The sequence below is a fragment of the Apium graveolens genome, chromosome 6, assembly GCF_009905375.1.
Source record: "Apium graveolens cultivar Ventura chromosome 6, ASM990537v1, whole genome shotgun sequence".
In the NCBI taxonomy this organism is placed as follows: domain Eukaryota; kingdom Viridiplantae; phylum Streptophyta; class Magnoliopsida; order Apiales; family Apiaceae; genus Apium; species Apium graveolens.
In genome coordinates, this window is record NC_133652.1 from 305,727,578 (window position 1) to 305,746,613 (window position 19,036).

The 19,036-nt window shown below is 31.4% G+C and overlaps 3 protein-coding genes across 4 annotated transcripts; all 3 read left to right on the forward strand.

The window, feature by feature from the left end:
- On the forward strand, window positions 1-4,160 carry LOC141667371 (respiratory burst oxidase homolog protein B-like). The gene is made up of 12 exons (XM_074473828.1): window positions 1-484; window positions 596-755; window positions 836-884; window positions 1,310-1,423; window positions 1,517-1,945; window positions 2,019-2,405; window positions 2,497-2,592; window positions 2,708-2,823; window positions 2,920-3,022; window positions 3,175-3,254; window positions 3,341-3,852; window positions 3,949-4,160. The coding sequence occupies exons 1-12, from the start codon at window positions 1-3 to the stop codon at window positions 4,056-4,058; spliced, it is 2,640 nt and encodes an 879-aa protein (XP_074329929.1). The 3' UTR covers window positions 4,059-4,160.
- Window positions 4,161-6,855: 2,695 nt separating this feature from the next.
- Window positions 6,856-9,099, forward strand: LOC141667459 (amino acid permease 6-like). 2 transcript variants are annotated; one of them, XM_074473963.1, is made up of 7 exons: window positions 6,856-7,050; window positions 7,191-7,418; window positions 7,518-7,611; window positions 7,711-7,907; window positions 8,050-8,195; window positions 8,298-8,525; window positions 8,626-9,099. In XM_074473963.1, exons 1-7 carry the CDS (start codon window positions 6,981-6,983, stop codon window positions 9,049-9,051), a joined length of 1,389 nt encoding a protein of 462 aa, XP_074330064.1. In that variant the 5' UTR covers window positions 6,856-6,980; the 3' UTR covers window positions 9,052-9,099. The 2 variants fall into 2 exon arrangements, with proteins under 2 accessions (XP_074330064.1, XP_074330065.1); XM_074473964.1 differs by having other exon boundaries at window positions 8,056-8,195.
- Window positions 9,100-13,837: 4,738 nt separating this feature from the next.
- LOC141663858 (amino acid permease 6-like) lies at window positions 13,838-17,580 on the forward strand. The gene is made up of 7 exons (XM_074469702.1): window positions 13,838-13,986; window positions 14,077-14,304; window positions 15,617-15,710; window positions 16,074-16,270; window positions 16,474-16,619; window positions 16,710-16,937; window positions 17,068-17,580. Exons 1-7 carry the CDS (start codon window positions 13,917-13,919, stop codon window positions 17,482-17,484), a joined length of 1,380 nt encoding a protein of 459 aa, XP_074325803.1. The 5' UTR covers window positions 13,838-13,916; the 3' UTR covers window positions 17,485-17,580.
- Window positions 17,581-19,036: the final 1,456 nt, after the last annotated feature.

Consider the following 19,036-nt stretch of genomic DNA (forward strand, 5'->3'; position numbering starts at 1 on the left):
ATGAAGACTGAAGAGTCTCAACTGCAGGCTACTGCAGAAAGCCATGGGAGCTCTGGGCTAGTAGCTTTTAAAAGTGCAAGATTCAAAGAAGAATCAAGGGAAAACGATCCCTACATAGAAATAACTGTAGATCTTGCAAATGATTCTGCTGTGGTGCATAACATAAAGAGCACTACTCCTGATCAAGAAGCTGTACTGTTAACTACTTGTTCAGCTAAACGCCCTTCTTTATCTTCTCAGTTGTCATCCAAGTTAAGACAAGTTTCAAGAGAGATTAAAAGCAGCTTCTCTCCTTCTAAGAAAATTACTTCCAGTAACAAGCTGGTTAAGCACTGCCCTTCCGGAACTGCACAAGCCCTTGTTGGGTTGAGATTTATGCACAATAATGTTGGAAATGATGATGGATGGTCCGAGGTTGAAGCACGTTTCGATCAACTTTCTGTTGATGGCATGTTGCCAAGATCTTGCTTTTGCAAATGTATAGGTAACAAGTTCTTGCCTTTTAAAGATTTATTTTTCATATCAATGCCTAGTCTTAATAAGCTGTATTAATAATGCAAGTGTTCTTGGTGGTGGCGATTGATATTTTGATCAGGAATGAAGGAGTCTATTGAGTTTATGGGGGAACTATTTGATGCCTTAGCTCGAAGACGGGGAATAATTTCATTAACAGTTACTAAAGATGAGCTGCATGAATTCTGGAATCAGATTACAGACACAAGCTTTGATACTAGGCTCCAAACTTTCTTTGACATGTAAGTGTATCTGGTTTGTACACTTATTTTGAAGATGGTTGAATATATTTATTGAGAATCAATAATACCAAATGCTGCAGGGTAGACAAGGATGCTGATGGAAGACTCACTCAAGATGAAATTAAGGAGGTAAAACATGCACAACATGTTAATATTTATTTAAGAGTCTGCTTGCAGAATAATAAGAATCTATTACGATATAAGTTTGAGAACTATATATAGAGTACCAATTATATTATGTTGGAGTCCTTCTGCTTGCAGAATATTTTGATACAAATTGTTCTGCAGAACATACAGGGAACTCGAGAGATCCAGAAATAATAATTTTTTGGGGATGCTATATACTTAAGTGAGTTATGTCATGAGTTATAAAATCATTTGTCACATTCGGTTTCTGAGATTTTATTGTTTCATAAAATATGCACTTTCATATAATAAATTTTCGATAAGAATTGTTAATATTTATTTCTCAAGGGGCAGGTTTCTCCGAAGTCATGAGACTCAGACATTATGCAGAAAAACAAAAATTTATTAAATTCTGGTAACTAATGCAGATCATCACATTGAGTGCTTCTGCAAATAAGCTGACAAAGATAGTGGAGAGTGCAGATGAGTATGCTGCTCTTATCATGGAGGAACTTGATCCAAGCAATCTTGGATATGTCGAGGTTCGTATAATATACAGTTATATATGTGTGTGTTATGCACTGACTTGATAATGGTAAATGAAGCTAAAAGATTTTGTACAACATTTCACGTAGATGTATAATGTTGAAATGCTGCTAGTGAGACTTCCAAATGACTCGGCCTTCTCTGCTACGGAAAGTAAGGACTTGCGAAGATTAATAAGCGATAAACTTGTCCTAAGCAAAGATCAAAACTTAATGAAAAGAGGATACTCGAGAATTGGTTACTTCATACATGACAATTGGAAGAGAATTTGGGTGCTTTGCGTGTGGCTTCTAGTATGTGCAGGACTATTTTCATGGAAATTCTTGGAGTTCAAACATAAGGCTGTGTTTGATGTGATGGGCTACTGTGTTTGTATTGCTAAGGGGAGCGCTGAGACGTTGAAATTTAACATGGCCCTTATCCTTCTACCGGTGTGCAGAAACACTATCACTTGGCTGAGAAGCAGGACTAAGTTGGGGCTTGTTATTCCATTTGACGATAATGTCAATTTTCATAAGGTATCCCATTATATTGGCACATTCTCTTTAGTGCAATGTGGGGGTCATTTTGTAATTGAATAGGTTTTCTCAGGTGGTTTCTACTGGAATCGCAATTGGCGCAGGCCTACATGTTAGCTCACACTTATCATGTGATTTCCCCAGGCTACTCCACTCCACTGATAACCAATATGAAAGAATGGAGCATTACTTTGGTCATCACAGGCCAAATGACTACTGGTGGTTTGTAAGTGGCACTGAGGGTTGGACTGGCATGACAATGTTGGTACTAATGACAATAGCTTTCGTGTTAGCCAATCCTTGGTTTCGACAAAACAGATTTAACCTCCCCAAAATGATCAAACGCCTTACCGGATACAATGCCTTCTGGTTTTCTCATCATTTGTTTGTTATAGTTTATGTCCTTCTCATCATTCATGGAACTTTCATTTACCTTTCAGAGGAATGGTATACGAAAACAGTGAGTGCAGTTAGCGATATTTGCATGTGCTATCGACAATTGTTGTTTTAGTGTTTGTAGATTGTTCTAACATGCATCGTCTTTACTGCAGACATGGATGTATCTTGCTATTCCGATGATCTTATATGGCATTGAACGAATGATTCGAGCATTTAGGTCCGGGTACAGAACTGTGGAAAATTTAAAGGTAACAATAACAAATTACTTCAAATGTTAGTCTAAAAAACATTTAAACGTAGTATCTGCACCAGCCCTGATTGGATTTTTAAAAGAACTAATACATTATTTTGTTGGATTTTCAGGTTGCCATATACCCAGGAAACGTAATATCCTTGCAGTTCACTAAGCCTCGTCGGTTTAACTACGCCAGCGGGCAATATATTTTCGTGAATTGTTCAAAAGTTTCACCATTTGAATGGTAAGCATAAGATCCATTTGGGACCTTCATTTAACACCTTCATTTATGGATACTATAGTCGTTTACTTTGAAAATACGAAATGTACTTTTGTTTAGGCATCCATTTTCACTTACTTCGGCTCCAGGAGATGATCATTTAAGCGTCCATATCCGAACAGCAGGTGACTGGACATCACAGCTAAAAACACTGTTATGTCGGGTACTTGTTCAAAATGTCACCTTCGAACTGCATTTTGAATTTTCATAGAATATCTAAATTCGGGATGATCATAATGATGTGGTGTAGTAGGATATGCTACATAGAAATGGAGGAAAGCATTCTAATTTCGCGGTTCATTTATATATGCATAGGTTCATCAGCCTGCAGCAGGAATTAATCAAAGCGGCCTTCTAAGGGAAGATCTTTCGCAACCAAGTCATAATGTACATAGGTACATATTCAATCACTTGTTTCTCTACTCCACACTTGTAATCTTAGACAATTTTATATGTTTTTATGACATGTATGAATTATCAGAGTACCAAAGTTCTTGATTGATGGTCCCTATGGAGCTCCAGCACAAGACTACAAACAATATGACATTGTCCTACTCGTTGGCCTCGGCATTGGAGCAACCCCTTTAATCAGCATTGTCAAAGATGTGCTTTACCACATCAAACAACAAAAGGAAGATAATGCAGGATCCAATGAAAGCCGTATTATAACAAATCACACTTTGTTTAACACTACAAGAGTATATTTCTATTGGGTGACTCGCGAAGAAGGCTCATTTGAGTGGTTTAAAAATATGATGAATGAAGTTGCGGAAAATGATGCAGAGCAGGTGATTGAGGTGCACAATTACTGCACAAGTGTGTATGAAGAAGGAGACGCGCGGTCTGCTTTGATAACCATGCTTCAGACCTTCCAGCATGCTAAAAATGGTGTAGATGTTGTATCTGGGACGCGCATCAAGACTCATTTTGCTAGGCCTAATTGGCGTAATGTGTTTGAGCATGTTGCGGTTAATCATCCTAACAAACGAGTTGGTAAGCACACACTGGTATAAAGAGTATAGATTAATGATTCCAGTTGAATTGTGTTGAACATAGAAAGTATAATACTTGTGTTTGTTTTACTTACAGGAGTGTTCTATTCGGGTGCCCGCAGTTTGTTTCCAGAGCTGAGGCAGCTATCTCATGAATTCTCCCGGGAAACAGCCACAAAGTTTGATTTTCATAAGGAGAATTTTTGAGTAATAGTTGTATATAATAATAGTACCTTTCTGTTTTTTGTTAATTTTATGCATATATTAATTCCTATTACTAACAGGCTGCCACAGCCTTCAGGAATGATTGTTGAGTAGAGTTCAGTTGTGTATAATCTGTGTCTTTATTTAAGTCGCATAAAAATTGCTAGTTGTTTTGTTTTCTTCAAATTTGTGTTAGATAAATACGTCTTGTGTGGGACGTCAAGCTAATTTTTAGAGTTCCAGGAGCTAGGGTGGAGGACAGTGTTGTGTCCTAATCGTGACAAATAGAGCCTCCATCTCCTTGACCCTCATACCAACAATGATGATGGACACGAGAATGATACAAACATGGTCGAAAGGCTTCTCCTCCTGCTCTAGTCCTGGAGGCTTGGCCTTCTTTTACAGTGCTCCAGCCAGTCCTATGCACTCTCTGTTGTGCTTCGGAGAAGAAGAAAAGAACCAGCTGGGGCTTTGAAATCTGTTTCTTCTTAACTTAACATCCATGTAATCTCATTCCCACTGTTTCATTATTTGATGCAAGTCTTGTCTGTATATTTGTTTAGTGACTTTCATATGGATCAACTATTTCTTTGGACTTTAAATTTTGCTACCAACTTTTCTACATTCATAGTAATATCAACATACTGCACTCATTGTTTTCATGACTTTTAACTCATAAATTTATTGGTGTGTTTGAGATTTTAATTTTCATACTTGATAATAATTACACAAAAAGTTAGTCTAATCCACTGGTTTATCTTTTATGTATAAAAATGAGTTTTAAAAAACCAATGCGCACAGCGGCTACGGTTCCTATGATAAAAAAAACCAAGTAATCTATCAAGAAATAATCTAGAGTTCTACTGAAATAAAACTGTAATCATAATACGGTTTAAATAAATTTTATTATATTATAGGGTGAAACCAAAATACAATATCTATTATACATATCATTTTATTAAAATGGATTATACATATCATTTTATTAAAATGGAATGCCACCAACAAATTAAAAAGTTCTAAATTAAAATATTTCAATTTAAACACATGACATATTTACCTGGTCGTGGTTTATATTTTTCGCAATTAAAGTGGGGCTAATTTATGAACTTATTATATTAAATATATAATTAAAAATAGAATTAAAACCTATAAAAATAATAAGAAGGCATGGCTTCTAAAATTCAAAAAATGGGTAAAAAGAATACATATAAATTTATAAGTCATATAGGAATAAAAAAAAGTAATATACTTAAAATTATAACAAGAATCATAAAGGTGAAATCAAAAAATGATGGGATCAAAAAATGAGTGAAACTAAATTATCATTTTTGACGTTTCGCTTATTAATAAAGGCGTATATAGGATTATAATCTCGAAATATAATTATAAAGCATGGTTTCTGAAATTCTAAAAACGGTTAAAAATAATACATATAGAATTCCATGTTATATAGCAATAAATAGAAAATAATTGCATTGTTCTACTTATATTCAAACACTAGAATACAATACAATATCCGTTGAATATGACTAGTTTTCATTTAATCATATTCTATCTACGTTTGTATCACTCTTTCGTATTTTGGTATTAGAATGAAAGTTAATGATTGGTTGAACTTTTAATTATATTATATATAGAATTGTATTAAGACATTGTTTTACATTTTGGTGTTTGAATATAACTAGAACAATGTAATTATTTTTTATTTATGATATTATCAAGAACTTTTTTCAATTGATTTTAAAAATTTTATTTTTATTTGTTTATTTAAATAAACTTATCCTTTATTACGAAACCTAATAGACGAATTATATCTAATTAAAATAATATATATGATAGTTATATAATATAAATCGCAAATAAAGTAATTAAATTCAATGTCCCTGGATTTCTCAATATCTATGCAACCATTTTTCCACAAAATTTTTAAAAATAAAAATAATATTACATTAACATCAGAAAAAATAATATACATGTACCTTAAAAGTTATTATTACTAGTTTAAAACCCGTGCGATGCACGGATTGCACATATACTATTTAATATTATATAATTTCTAGAAAAAAAAATTGAATTGAATTCTTAAATTTGTCATTTAAAATTTTCAATAATATGATTTCATGAACCAACCCACTAATTAACATTAGAATAATTAAGTAAGAGTAATTAAGTAATTTTAGCAAGTATTGATCAACTACAAAATTTTTAAATGTTTTGTTTATAGCCCGAGACTCATTATTCCGACTTTTTAAGTCCGAATCAATAAGATAAATTTATTTTAGCCTGAAATATCAATTAAAATAATATATAACTTAATATTAATTAGAAGTTAAATTGGTTAAAAAAGAAGTTAACTTTAATATCAATTATAATGATATAGAGTTAACTTAGTAATTTCAGTATGTACCGACCGACCGACTAACAAATTTTTAATGTTTCGTCTATTATAATAAAGTATAAATTAAAACGTAAATTTTAGAAAATCTCGCACATTGCTATAATACTAGTATGGATAGATAACTTCTTACTCAATTATTATTACTCGATATAAAAAGATATTATTACCCGGTATAATAATATACATGTACCTCAAAATTTAAAAAAATATATTACAAAGAAGTAAATTTTAGAAAACCTCGCACCTACTATAATAATACTAGCATGGATAGATAACTTCTTACTCAATTATTATTACCGGATATAAAAAGATAAACTTGATTTGGTAAAAGTTGATGTAATATGGGTAAGTGAACAGGTTGGGCTTTATTTGGTTTGAAATGAATTAACAACCTCTTACGTCTCTTTATCATGACCCCCTAAATACTGGTAGAGATATGCTTCACAGTTCCCACAAATCATAAAATACAAGTTTTGTTCAAATATATCACACACGCAAGGGAGAGAGAGCGAGAGAGAGAGAGTATGAGTAATGTGGAAGAAACCGCAGATGATCACCCAGCGTTGGATGATGATGGTCGTCCAAGAAGAACCGGTAATATTAATATATATTATATACGTAACGCTTAACACAACATCTCTCTGTATGAACAAATAAATGGTACAAAATGTTGTTGAGTTGTTTGATTAAAACTCCATAATGATAATAATAATAGTAGTAAGTTACATGGACAGGTACAATGGTTACAGCAGCAGCACACATAATAACGTCAGTGATAGGATCAGGAGTTCTATCATTAGCATGGGCTGTAGCTCAACTGGGTTGGCTTGCTGGCTCATTTTCTCTTCTTCTCTTCTCCCTCATCACTTTGTTTACTTCTCATCTTCTCGCTGACTGTTATCGTTCTTCCCCAACTGGCAAGCGAAACTACTCTTACATGGATGTTGTTAACTCTAATCTAGGTCTTCATATTTGATCTCCCCTTTTTTTATCTTTATATATCTTACATGGATGTTGTTTCTGAATTAAGTTACGTTTTTCGTGGATCTATACGGATACAGGTGGACTTCAAATCCAGCTTTGTGGAATTGCTCAGTATAGTCTTCTCTTTGGACTAACAATCGGCTATACTATCGTAACATCTACTAGCATCCAGTAAGCATCATACAAAAGTTTATGTGTGTGTCTGTGTTATCGTGGTTGATTAGATCAACTTAAATGTATTTATTTCGATATGTATGAATTTATATTTAGGCTGATTAAGTGCGGAAATGACAAGGCCTGCGGTTCATCAAACAATCTGTTCATTTTGATCTATGGGGTGGTGCAAATTGTTTTGAGTCAAATACCCAACTTCCACAAGCTCACCTATCTCTCCCTTGTTGCTGCTGCTATGTCTTTTGCATACTCTTTTATCGGCATGGCCCTTTCCCTAACCAAAATCATTCAAGGTGATCCAGTCAAGTACTCTTTTTCTTCTTCTTTTTCTTTGGTACATAACAGCATCATTACTCAACAATTTATACTTAGAAGTTACACTCATACATGTATTAGTAAATTTGAGTCGATTCTTTTTTTTTCTCGGTTATGAAGGAGAAGGTCATTTCGAGAAAAGTCTAGCAGGGGTACCTGTTGGTTGGAAAGGTCAGACAAAAGAAGATAAGATATGGAACATTTCTTCTGCCATAGGAGACATTGCTTTCGCGTATGCTTTCTCTTCAATTCTTACTAATATTCAGGCAAGATACTATCCCCCCTTTTATTTAGTTATATCTAGTCAACCTGTTGAGTACCAATCGAAATCTTAACTTGACAAATTAATTTTCTCACAACAAATTCAGGATACACTGAAATCGAGTCCACCTGAGAAGAAAGTGATGAAAAAAGCCACGTCACTTGCAATCCTAGTAACTACTGTGTTCTACTTGTCATGCGGCTTAATTGGATATGCTGCATTTGGAAATGGAGCACCAGGAAATTTGTTAACCGGCTTTAGTTCCTTCAAGCCCTTTTGGATTGTGGATTTTGCTAATATTTGCATTATTATTCATCTTGTTGGAGCTTATCAGGTGATATAAAATTTCAACTCTGAAAATATTCTTCATCAGCTTGTTCAACCTTTAGCAAATATCTCATTGAACTCTTGTATCCGTTGCAAATATTAAACAGGTAATTTGTCAACCAATCTACGCGTTTGTGGAAGGTTGGTGCATAAACAAGTGGCCTCAAAGTGAATTTATAACAAGGGAGTACTCTATCAGTTTTTCAAGAAATAAAAGCTTGAGCTTCAATTTCTTCCGGTTGGTTTGGAGGACAGTGTTTGTGATAGTTGCAACAGTTATGGCCATGGTATTCCCATTCTTCAACCAATTTGTTGGCCTTCTTGGTGCCATTACCTTCTGGCCTATGACGGTTTATTTCCCAGTAGAGATGTATATCGCGCAGAGAAAAATTAAAAGATTTTCGAGAGCATGGAATGGCCTGCAAATATTGAGTTTGTTTTGTCTGATAGTATCTCTTCTAGCTGCTGTTGGTTCTGTTCATGGCCTTGTGATTTCTGTTCAGAAATATGAGCCATTCCAAAATGTATCCTGATGTAATAATATAGTATTTTCCTTTATTTATCTTTACCATCTTTCTTCATGATTTTAGTAAAGTTATTATGAAGCTGACAAGAAATTTCAACTTATGGCTTGTGAAATTTTATAGTTGTGCAGTTTCTATCTGATAACTGACTTCAGATTTTCAGTAGTTTTACTAGTATATTTTTAGCTCCAAGTCTACAAACAAGCACAGCACAGCAGCACAGTGCTGACAAATAGACTACTATATTTCCAAATCGGACTCACAAAAATAATTGATACTTTCTCCGATTGTTTTATAATCTTACTACACTCTTCTACAATTTTAAATTTTATATAGAGATAATCCATCACTAATATTTTGAATCTCCGAAAATTTGTATGACACACGTTTTTACGAATTTTAAAATTATTTATCAAATAATGAAATATTAATTTGTTGGACATTTTTTTTAAGTTTCTGGTTTAAAATCGTCATCATAAATAAATTGCTATTATTTTTTATAAGGACCCCGTTTTGTTATTTTGCTAATGGTACCGAAAACATAAGGAACTTGAACTCTTTAAGGGGTCGTTTGGTTCGTTGGGTGGTATTGGGTTGGAATCAGGAATCGGGTTAAGCTGATATGAGTTTGGAACTTGATACTTGATATCACCTGTTTGGTTCAAAATAGGATGTGAATATATCTCGTTGATAAACTAATTGGAATCAAGAATCAAAAGACATTTAATTATTAATTTTTGTTAATTCATTATTTTAATATTAAAATCTAAAAGTATACACGATCACTTGACAATCATAATTAGTAAGGCCAAAAATATAATTTTTTTGAAAAATACATAAGGCTAAAGATATTTTTACAAATATAATATAATTTTTAAAAAAAATTGCAAAAATACTTTTTTTATTTAAAAAAATGCTATTTTCCAAATTTTTTACGAAAATACTGTTTAATGCAACTTGATTCAATTAGATGCAATTTTCGACGAATTTATGCCACTCCATGTAACCTCAAATGCAACAAAAAAAACTTGATTCAACTAATTGTATGTCTGCTTGATTTTGGTTGATTCTATATTTTTGCCAAAAAAATTAGAAGATAGTAAAATCGCAAAAAGAAATAAATAAAAAAAGCTAGTATTTTTGATAATTTTTCTTATTAAAATATGAGTTTATAAATATTTTTACGTAGTATTTAAGAAAATTAAATATATCTTCACATTTTTTATTCATCAATATTAAAACTAGAGCTAAAAAAAGAATTATACTTTAGTTAAAAAGAAAGAGTTGAGAAAATAATGAAAATGATACACAATAGTTTGATTTAGCTTATACCCACCTATTCACATGGGTTTCTAAACCTCATAACTGGTTTCATGAATGGGTTTTAAAACAAATTTTTTTAACCAAACACATGATATGAGTTTTATCCATTACAATCCGATACCTCATACCCAGATTTGTTGAACCAAACACACCATAAACGGGTTTAACCGGATTGAATTAATTGACTCAACTCATACTTAAATTTTTTCAAGAAATTTAACAAGGTTGACATAAATTAGATTTGATTAAAATGTAATTTAATGAATTAGATTTTATAATATTATGTTGGACTTTTTTCAAAGAAAAATACTTTAATAATTTGAATATTTCAAACTTGGCTCAGAATAAAAAAACTTCTTAACAAACTCGACTCAATCCGACTTACATCTAGTTAATTTTGAGCGTAAATTTTTGAACTCGAAAAAATTTATTCTCAATTCAATGTAACTCCCTGCCAAAAAAATAGAACTCAATAATTAAAGACTCGGCCTAATTAGATAGAACTATAACTTATGTCGAACACATAAAATAACATCTTTTTGGCATATAAACCCCCCTTGTTTGGTATTTCAAAATTACCCTTGTGTACATTTGATTTCACGGAATTAAGACTATGTTTGAAATTGTTATTTAAAATTATTGTACTATTAAAAAAGTGTCGGTGAGAAGGGTACAATTGAAAAATTCAGATAACTATTTAATAATACTTTTAATATTTACATATTTTGATATAAAAATTATAAAAAATAATAATTTTGATAACGTTTGATGGTAAAATCAGCATATACTTCTGCATAGTAGTTTCGAAAAACGGATCTTATTTTTATTTTTTCTTACTGCAACTTTTGCGCCAAAAATATTTTTAATAAAAACAGCTATTATAGTCAAAATTAGGTTTTATAAAAGCATCTATTATAATTTACCAAATAAATTTTCAAATGTTTTTCGTCAAAAAATCTATTATTACTGTCCCCAACGGAAGCAACGGCTATATCAAATCACCGTAAATATTGGTTTTAGCATACAGATGGTCATGGGTAGACCTGATAATTCGGATAATCGGTTCGGTTTCGGATCAGATCAATTTCGGATCAGATCAATTTCAGATTATGATATATTTGAAGATCATTCGGATCAGATCGGATGTAATTCGGTTCGGGTCTAATTCGGATTAAAACTAGATAAAATTTGGAAAAACATCGAACAAAATTATGTTCGAGATTAAATTCGGTTCGGATATTTTCTGATCATAACTTATTTATTTTTTAAATTATTGAGATTTTAAAAACATCTTTTTTATTTAATTTAATATTTTTAATGTAATATAATGTATTTTTACAAAAGAATATGATTAAATAAGTATGTTATCATAAGCATAAAATTGTTTAAAGTATAAATTTTGCTTATTTCGGGTCATATTCGGTTCAGGTAATATATTATTCGGTTTTAATCGGTTCCAAGTTATAATCAGATATTGTATTTCAGATCATTTTCGGTTAAATTTTGGGTTCAAATATTTTTCGGATCGATTTTAATCAGTTTTCGAATAATTATCGAATTGTATGATTCGAATCTCGATTTCTTGAATTTCGGTTCGGTTTTTCGGATTCAGACTCATTTTGTCAGGTCTAGTCTAACAATATTATTATTCTTGTATGCGGAGTATTATGGAAATGGATAAGGGTTATTCGCACAAGAATAATTTAAAATAGGGAGGGATACATGAATGCAGGTATTAGAATAATAAATGTAATGAAATAATTATGGAATAATTAACATTCCAATTGGAATTAAGACTTTTGTAGACTTGAAGGGAACCAATGAAAAAGAATAAGAGTATATACATTAAAAAAGTTGTAATCACAAAAGAAAGGAATAGAAAAAGGTGAAGACCAGAAAGAAGGTCTACGTGGGGAATATTTATTGAAAAAGAAAAGTAAGTTCTCTTTGTCCTCTGCTTTGTGTTGCGTTTTGGACGGAGTATAGAGCCGGTCGTGCGGACACCGCACAAGGATTTAGTGCTGCTACCACTTGTTCTCTCCGTCCTTACAAACGTTTCTCATTTTGATTATTAATATCTTTAATTTTATATTAATATTAAATATAAAAACTTTATTATATTAAAATATTCATAAATATTAATCCAACAAAATCACGATTATGACTATATTTGATATTATAGATCAAGTCAATCGATTACTATAAATAGTACAAAAAATCAAAATAGGAACAACATTTTGGGATGGAGGGAGTAATTTACAATGACACTAAATTTTAGAAAATTCTGAAAGTTATGTTTAAATCTTAAATTATCTTTATATTTCCATATTACGACATTTGATACTAATATATCAGTTCTTCAAAATTTGTAAATATCATTAAACGATAATATATGTAACTGACATGTAATTTCAATATACTAATTTTCTTTTTAACTTTTTTTTTGACAAAGGAAGAAGCGATTTCATTAATGCTGTAAACCTTGCATCAATACATATTAAAATTCACGTCCATCTATTGAACTATTATGTTTCATAATAAAATGAGACACTTCATTTGCTGATCGGTTAATAAATCTAAGAAGAACATTATATACTTATTACAATTGAAATCGAGATCTTAAAATCAAAATCGAAATCGATAATTCGGTTACGGTTGTGATTTTCAATTTTTAAAATCAATAATATTGAATTTTAATTACAATTTTATTCAAAAATCAAGTTGAACCAATTATTACTCTCTCCTACTTATATTTGTATAGTATCTTTCCATTCTTTATCTTTAACGGAAGGGCATCCATTTGAGATAAAATGAATTGAATGAATAGAAATATATTTAATGGAGAAGACTTTCTGAAAAAAAAATGGAGAAGAAAATTTAGGAAGAATCTAACAAAATCGAGTTATCTGATAATAAATTAAAGCATAAATAATAATGACACAAAGTCGGACTCCTATTATAATAGTATTTCCAACCGCACAACTCAATCTTATATTTATTGCACGAGTAATTTATATGGGTTTTATATTTTGGGTGAGATAGTTGTAAATCCGCAAGTGCTGTGGCCTGTGTTAGTTATTCCCTGTTCCCTAAAAATATTTCCTATTTGTGTTGGACACGTTTGTCAATGCACAGTTTTAATCGTTAATATCTTTAAATTCGTATTAGTATTAAATATAAAAATTTCACTGTATTAAAGTACTGATAAATACGAATCCAACGAGATCACTCATGATTATGTGTGATATTATAAATTAGACGTAAATTAGTAGTCAATCACTTACCGTGAACAGTACCGAAAGTCAAAAAAGGAAACGTATATTGGGACGGAGGGAGTAACAATACAGTAGCTGAATTTTGACTGACACACTATCCCTAAAGTTATTTACAAACAAAAAATATTAACGAAATAAATACAAAATATTAATTTATCACCCCGCCCCCTTATCTATATAAGACCCTCCTCTACACTGCACTTGTATTACTTGTGTATTGTTGTCACTTGTCTCTATTTTGCTTACACATTTTGTTGCAGAGAGCTAAGGGGGAAGATGAGTATGTCTGTGGAAGCAAGAGATGCTAACTCAAAATTTGATGATGATGGACGCCAAAAAAGAACTGGTATGCTTCATTGATTCTTCTTCCATATATATATATGATTAATTTTGTTGAATAAAATTGATGGGGGATGGATGTATGTTATGGTTGCAGGGACAATGGTGACAGCAGCAGCGCATATAATAACATCAGTGATAGGATCAGGAGTTTTATCATTGGCATGGGCAGTTGCGCAACTGGGATGGATTGCAGGCACAGTTTGTCTCGTTATTTTCTCCCTCGTCACTTTGTTTACTTCTCATCTTCTTTCCGATTGCTATCGTCATCCTCTCACCGCCAAGAGAAATTATTCTTACATGGATGTTGTCAATGCTAATCTTGGTACCATTCCTTTCCATTTTTACTTTCTTTCAAATTTTATTATCTCGTTTGATTTTTTTGCACATAATTTTAAATCCTTTGGCCGCGTATATAAAATAATATTTTTAATTTTTTTTGTAAATTAAAGTTTTAGTTTTAGATTTTTATTCATAAAAAGAAAAAAAATAAAAATTATTTTTCTAACTATACGGTCAAAATATTTAGAAGTGTGTGCATAAAAGTTAAACGTTATATAAATAATAAAAACAGAGGGAGTATATGTGGTTATGGTTGTATCTCCCTTCTAAAAAGTGTTTGACATTAAAATCCGTCATAATTATTTATTCTTCATTTTTCTAACTATACGGTCAAAACACACTATACATTGTTATGGTTGTATCTCCCTTCTAAAAAATGTTTGACATTAAAAACCGTCATAATTATTTATTCTTCATTTTTGTATTTTGTACATTTATATTTCAGCAATTTTGTTATACTATTAAATGTAGAGATAAGATTGTAGCATCATCTACATTTTTACATTTACATTGATCATAATGAATGGATATTGACTATTTTGAATTTGTAACATCATTTCTAAACTCTTTGCATTTGACTCTTTGCATAGAGACAAATATTTTTGAAACTATAGCTAAGATTTTTACTTTTGGGATTGGAGATTGTATTTGGCACTATATAATTTTCAATTGATATTCAAGCTGTATATCTTCTGAATATTTTAATGTGTATAATTATTTTCAAGTTTTATTATAAAAAATATTCATAACAAAAAATAAATATAAGCATATTAAAAAACATTTGCACCTAACATTGCATCTATGTAAAAATTGAGCTGTCCTTTATGGTAACATTTTTCTTAAAAAAATATAGAAAGTAAAATAAAATTATTTCCATTTAGCCAAATTTAGAGCCAATCGGAGATGCTGCTATTTTTCATTCTGTCTCTGCCTAATAATTTGAGTGGATCTTTCAAAGATGGGGCCTCAACCTCCAAAGGAGAACTATACAAGTATATAGTGCAAGTAAAAAATGAATAGCACGTTTTGAATTCCAAAGTGTGTGATATATATATACAATCATTTGAAAGCTCTTTAGTTTACCAGCCCTTTATTTGCCAACTTGTTGATGGTGAGTGCGCTTACATAACAGCTTAACAAGTTTTAATGATTAATTTGCACGAACCACAGTGTTGATACTTTTGATTCTTCCCCTTCTTTTACAAATCTAATGTATTGAAATTAAAGTGTTACATTCTACTGTATTAGTGGTTTGACTAACTAGATTATTGCTTGTGAATGTACGCGTACTACAGGTGGGCTTCAAATTCAGCTGAGTGGTATAGCTCAGTACAGCCTTCTTTTTGGAATAACTATTGGATACACTATCATTACTGCTACCAGCATGGTGTAAGCTTCATACAATTTTTTCTTTTTCTTTTTTTAACGCAGCTCATTAACAACCATCGATCACATTGCCTCAATTGATTTAAAAGCTTTGTACATAACCAAATTATAACTGCACTTAAAACACTGGTAAAAATTGATCTCTAACATTGGTACAGATTGATATACTAGAAACCACATGTTCATAGTTTATAACACATATCAGAATGTTTCTTGGGCCTTGGGAGTTTGTGGGGGGAGTTTAAAACGAGCAAACTCGACTAGACAGATCCTTGAACTAGCATCAGTTTTTCTTCAGTTAGCTTCAGTTCATAATTGATTTAGTGATTGTGCATGACTTTTTTAAATATTTCAAATACATGACAGGGCCATTAAGTGCGGCTCTAAGGAGGTTTGCCATACATCCGAAAATGGGTTCATGGTTATTTACGGGGTTATACAAATCGTTCTCAGTCAGATACCGGACTTTCACAACCTAGCATTTCTCTCCCTAATTGCTGCTGTTATGTCTTTCGCATACTCTTTTATAGGCATTGCTCTCTCATTGACCAAGATCATCCAAGGTAATCAAGTTTTTTTTATGTTTTTGTACAATTGAATTCAAGTCTTGAAAGTTTGTTAATTATTATTCTTACTTACAAAAGCACTTAAGCAAGTTGCAAACATTGATTTCAAAACGATGGATTTATTGTTATAAAATGTCTTGATGTTATATATACATCTATATATAAATCAATAATTTAATTATTTGTACATATATATACAGGAAATGGACACATCGTAAGAAGTCTAACTGGTATACCTGTTGGCTGGAAAGGCCTAACAAGCGAAGATAAAGTATGGCAAATTCTATCAGGCATGGGAGATATTGCTTTTGCATTTGCTTTCTCTCCTCTTCTAACCAATATCCAAGTAATCAACAAGCCCTTTCGTATGATTCATTTGTTTTATTCTTTATCACTAAGGATTTGTAACAATTTTTTTCTGCTTTTTCAAATTTAGGACACGCTAAAGTCAGTTCCACCTGAGAACAAAGTCATGAAGAAAGCTACTTCACTTGCGATCTTTGTAACAACTTTTTTCTACATGTTGTGTGGTCTGATTGGTTATGCTGCATTTGGAAATGATGCACCGGGAAATTTGTTAACCGGATTCAGTTCTTTCAAACCATTCTGGATTGTGGATTTTGCTAATATTTGCATTATTGTGCATCTTGTTGGAGCTTATCAGGTAATTATAACATCCATATGTCACTTCTGGCTCTCACTAATGTGAAATTTTTAATAGCAGCATTTTTAACATATTTCCTTTGTTGTTACACATCTAAATTATTGCATGCAATGTTTACTTTTCTAAACAGGTATTTTCACAGCCAATTTATGCATTTATTGAAAGTTGGAGCAGCACAAAATGGCCAAAAAGTGACTTCATTACAAAGGAATACTCAACTATGAATGGCAAAATAAGCTTCAACTTCTTTCGCTTAGTTTGGAGAACGTCATTTGTGATACTTACAACTGTATTAGCGATGATCTTCCCATTCTTTAACGACTTTGTCGGTCTTCTTGGTTCCATAATATTCTGGCCGATGACAGTTTATTTTCCGATAGAGATGTATATTGCACAGAAGAAAATTCCAAGATTTTCTGGAGCGTGGAATAGACTGCAGATGTTAAGTTTGTTTTGCTTAATAGTGTCTCTACTAGCTGCTGCTGGATCTATTCATGGGCTCATCATTTCTGTTAAGAAATTCAAGCCTTTTCATACAACATCTTAGATGTAATTAGTGTTCTAATGAACTTCTATTTTATTATAAGCAAACTTGGTAGACTTGTGAATTTTTTATGAGTTGTTTTTGATATTGAAGGTAATAGTATTATTAGAAAGGACCAGAGGTTATGTTACCATAGTACATCTATACTTCTATACTATATCTATACTATATTAATTTACTATATTATAATAGACGAAACATTAAAAGTTTGATAGTCGGTCGATCCATACTTGCTGAAATTACTAAGTTACCCTTACTTATTTATTCTCATTTTAGTTGGTCGGTTGGTTGATCAATTAATTCTAATTTTAATTAATATCAAGGTCAAATTACTCTAACAATTTAAACTTTATTTCATATACAACTCTATATCATTATAATTGATATAAAAGTTAACTCTTTTTTTTACCAATTTAACTTTTAATTCATATTAAGTTATATATTATTCAAATTGATATTTCGGGCTAAAATCAAATTATCTTATTGATCCGGACTTAAAAAGTCGGAATAATGGGCCTCGGGTTATAAACAAAACATTTAAAAATTTTGTAGTCAATCGATACTTGCTAAAATTACTTAATTACTCTCATTTAATAATTATAATTATAATTAGTCAGTTGGTTCATGAAATCATATCATTTAAAATTTTAAATAATAAATTTAAGAATTCAATTCATATTTTTTTTCGAGAAATTATATAATATTAAATAGTATATGTGTAATCCGTGCATCACACGGGTTTTAGGCTAGTATATACTATACTATTATAAGCAAAACATGTGATAATTTGGTTGGTTGGTTGGTTCACACCTTCCTAAAAAGTCTGTTAACACCTTCCAAAATAAAATTTAAACAATTATAATTTAATTAAAAAATATTATCCAACTTAATTTCTAAAAACACTCGACTTCTATTTTACCTCTTTTATAGGAACCAAACACTTTCAAGATTAATTTTGGTAATTCAGATTATAATATAACAAAATAATTAATAAATCAAGAAAAAAATAAAAATCAATATTAAGAAAAACAATACAAAATCATTCAAATACACCACTGCTATTCAAAAATATCACTTTCATATAGGCACTGCATCCGCACAGTAAAGCGGAGGTCGTGGTAGAAAGACTTAATGAGATTTTAACTATTTAAATTTTGAATCTTTCAATAATATAATTGTTATGGATAAAATACTAAAGTTATTATTCGCTGTATTTATTACTAAGATTCGGGAGCTCAGGCCCTTTAATGGTTGCTCTCGTGTTTCGTAGTTTAATTCTGCCTTTACGAGATGCCTACGTATCTCTGTGAATTAGAGAATCAAGCCAAAAAACGTAGTTCTGATCTGTGGGGTGAGGCCCCTTATATAGATGTTGGGAGTCCTTGAATTGAACTTGGCATAGGAGACTTGGTGGGCAAGTCTCATAATTAGAATGAACTTTGGAGTCCTAGATAGTAGGAAACTGATTCCTTATCATTTTAGGTCCCCTTTAGGCTAATCTATAAGGATTTATATCCTTATCAGGACTTTTCTCAACAGCTGATTTTTTCCTTAT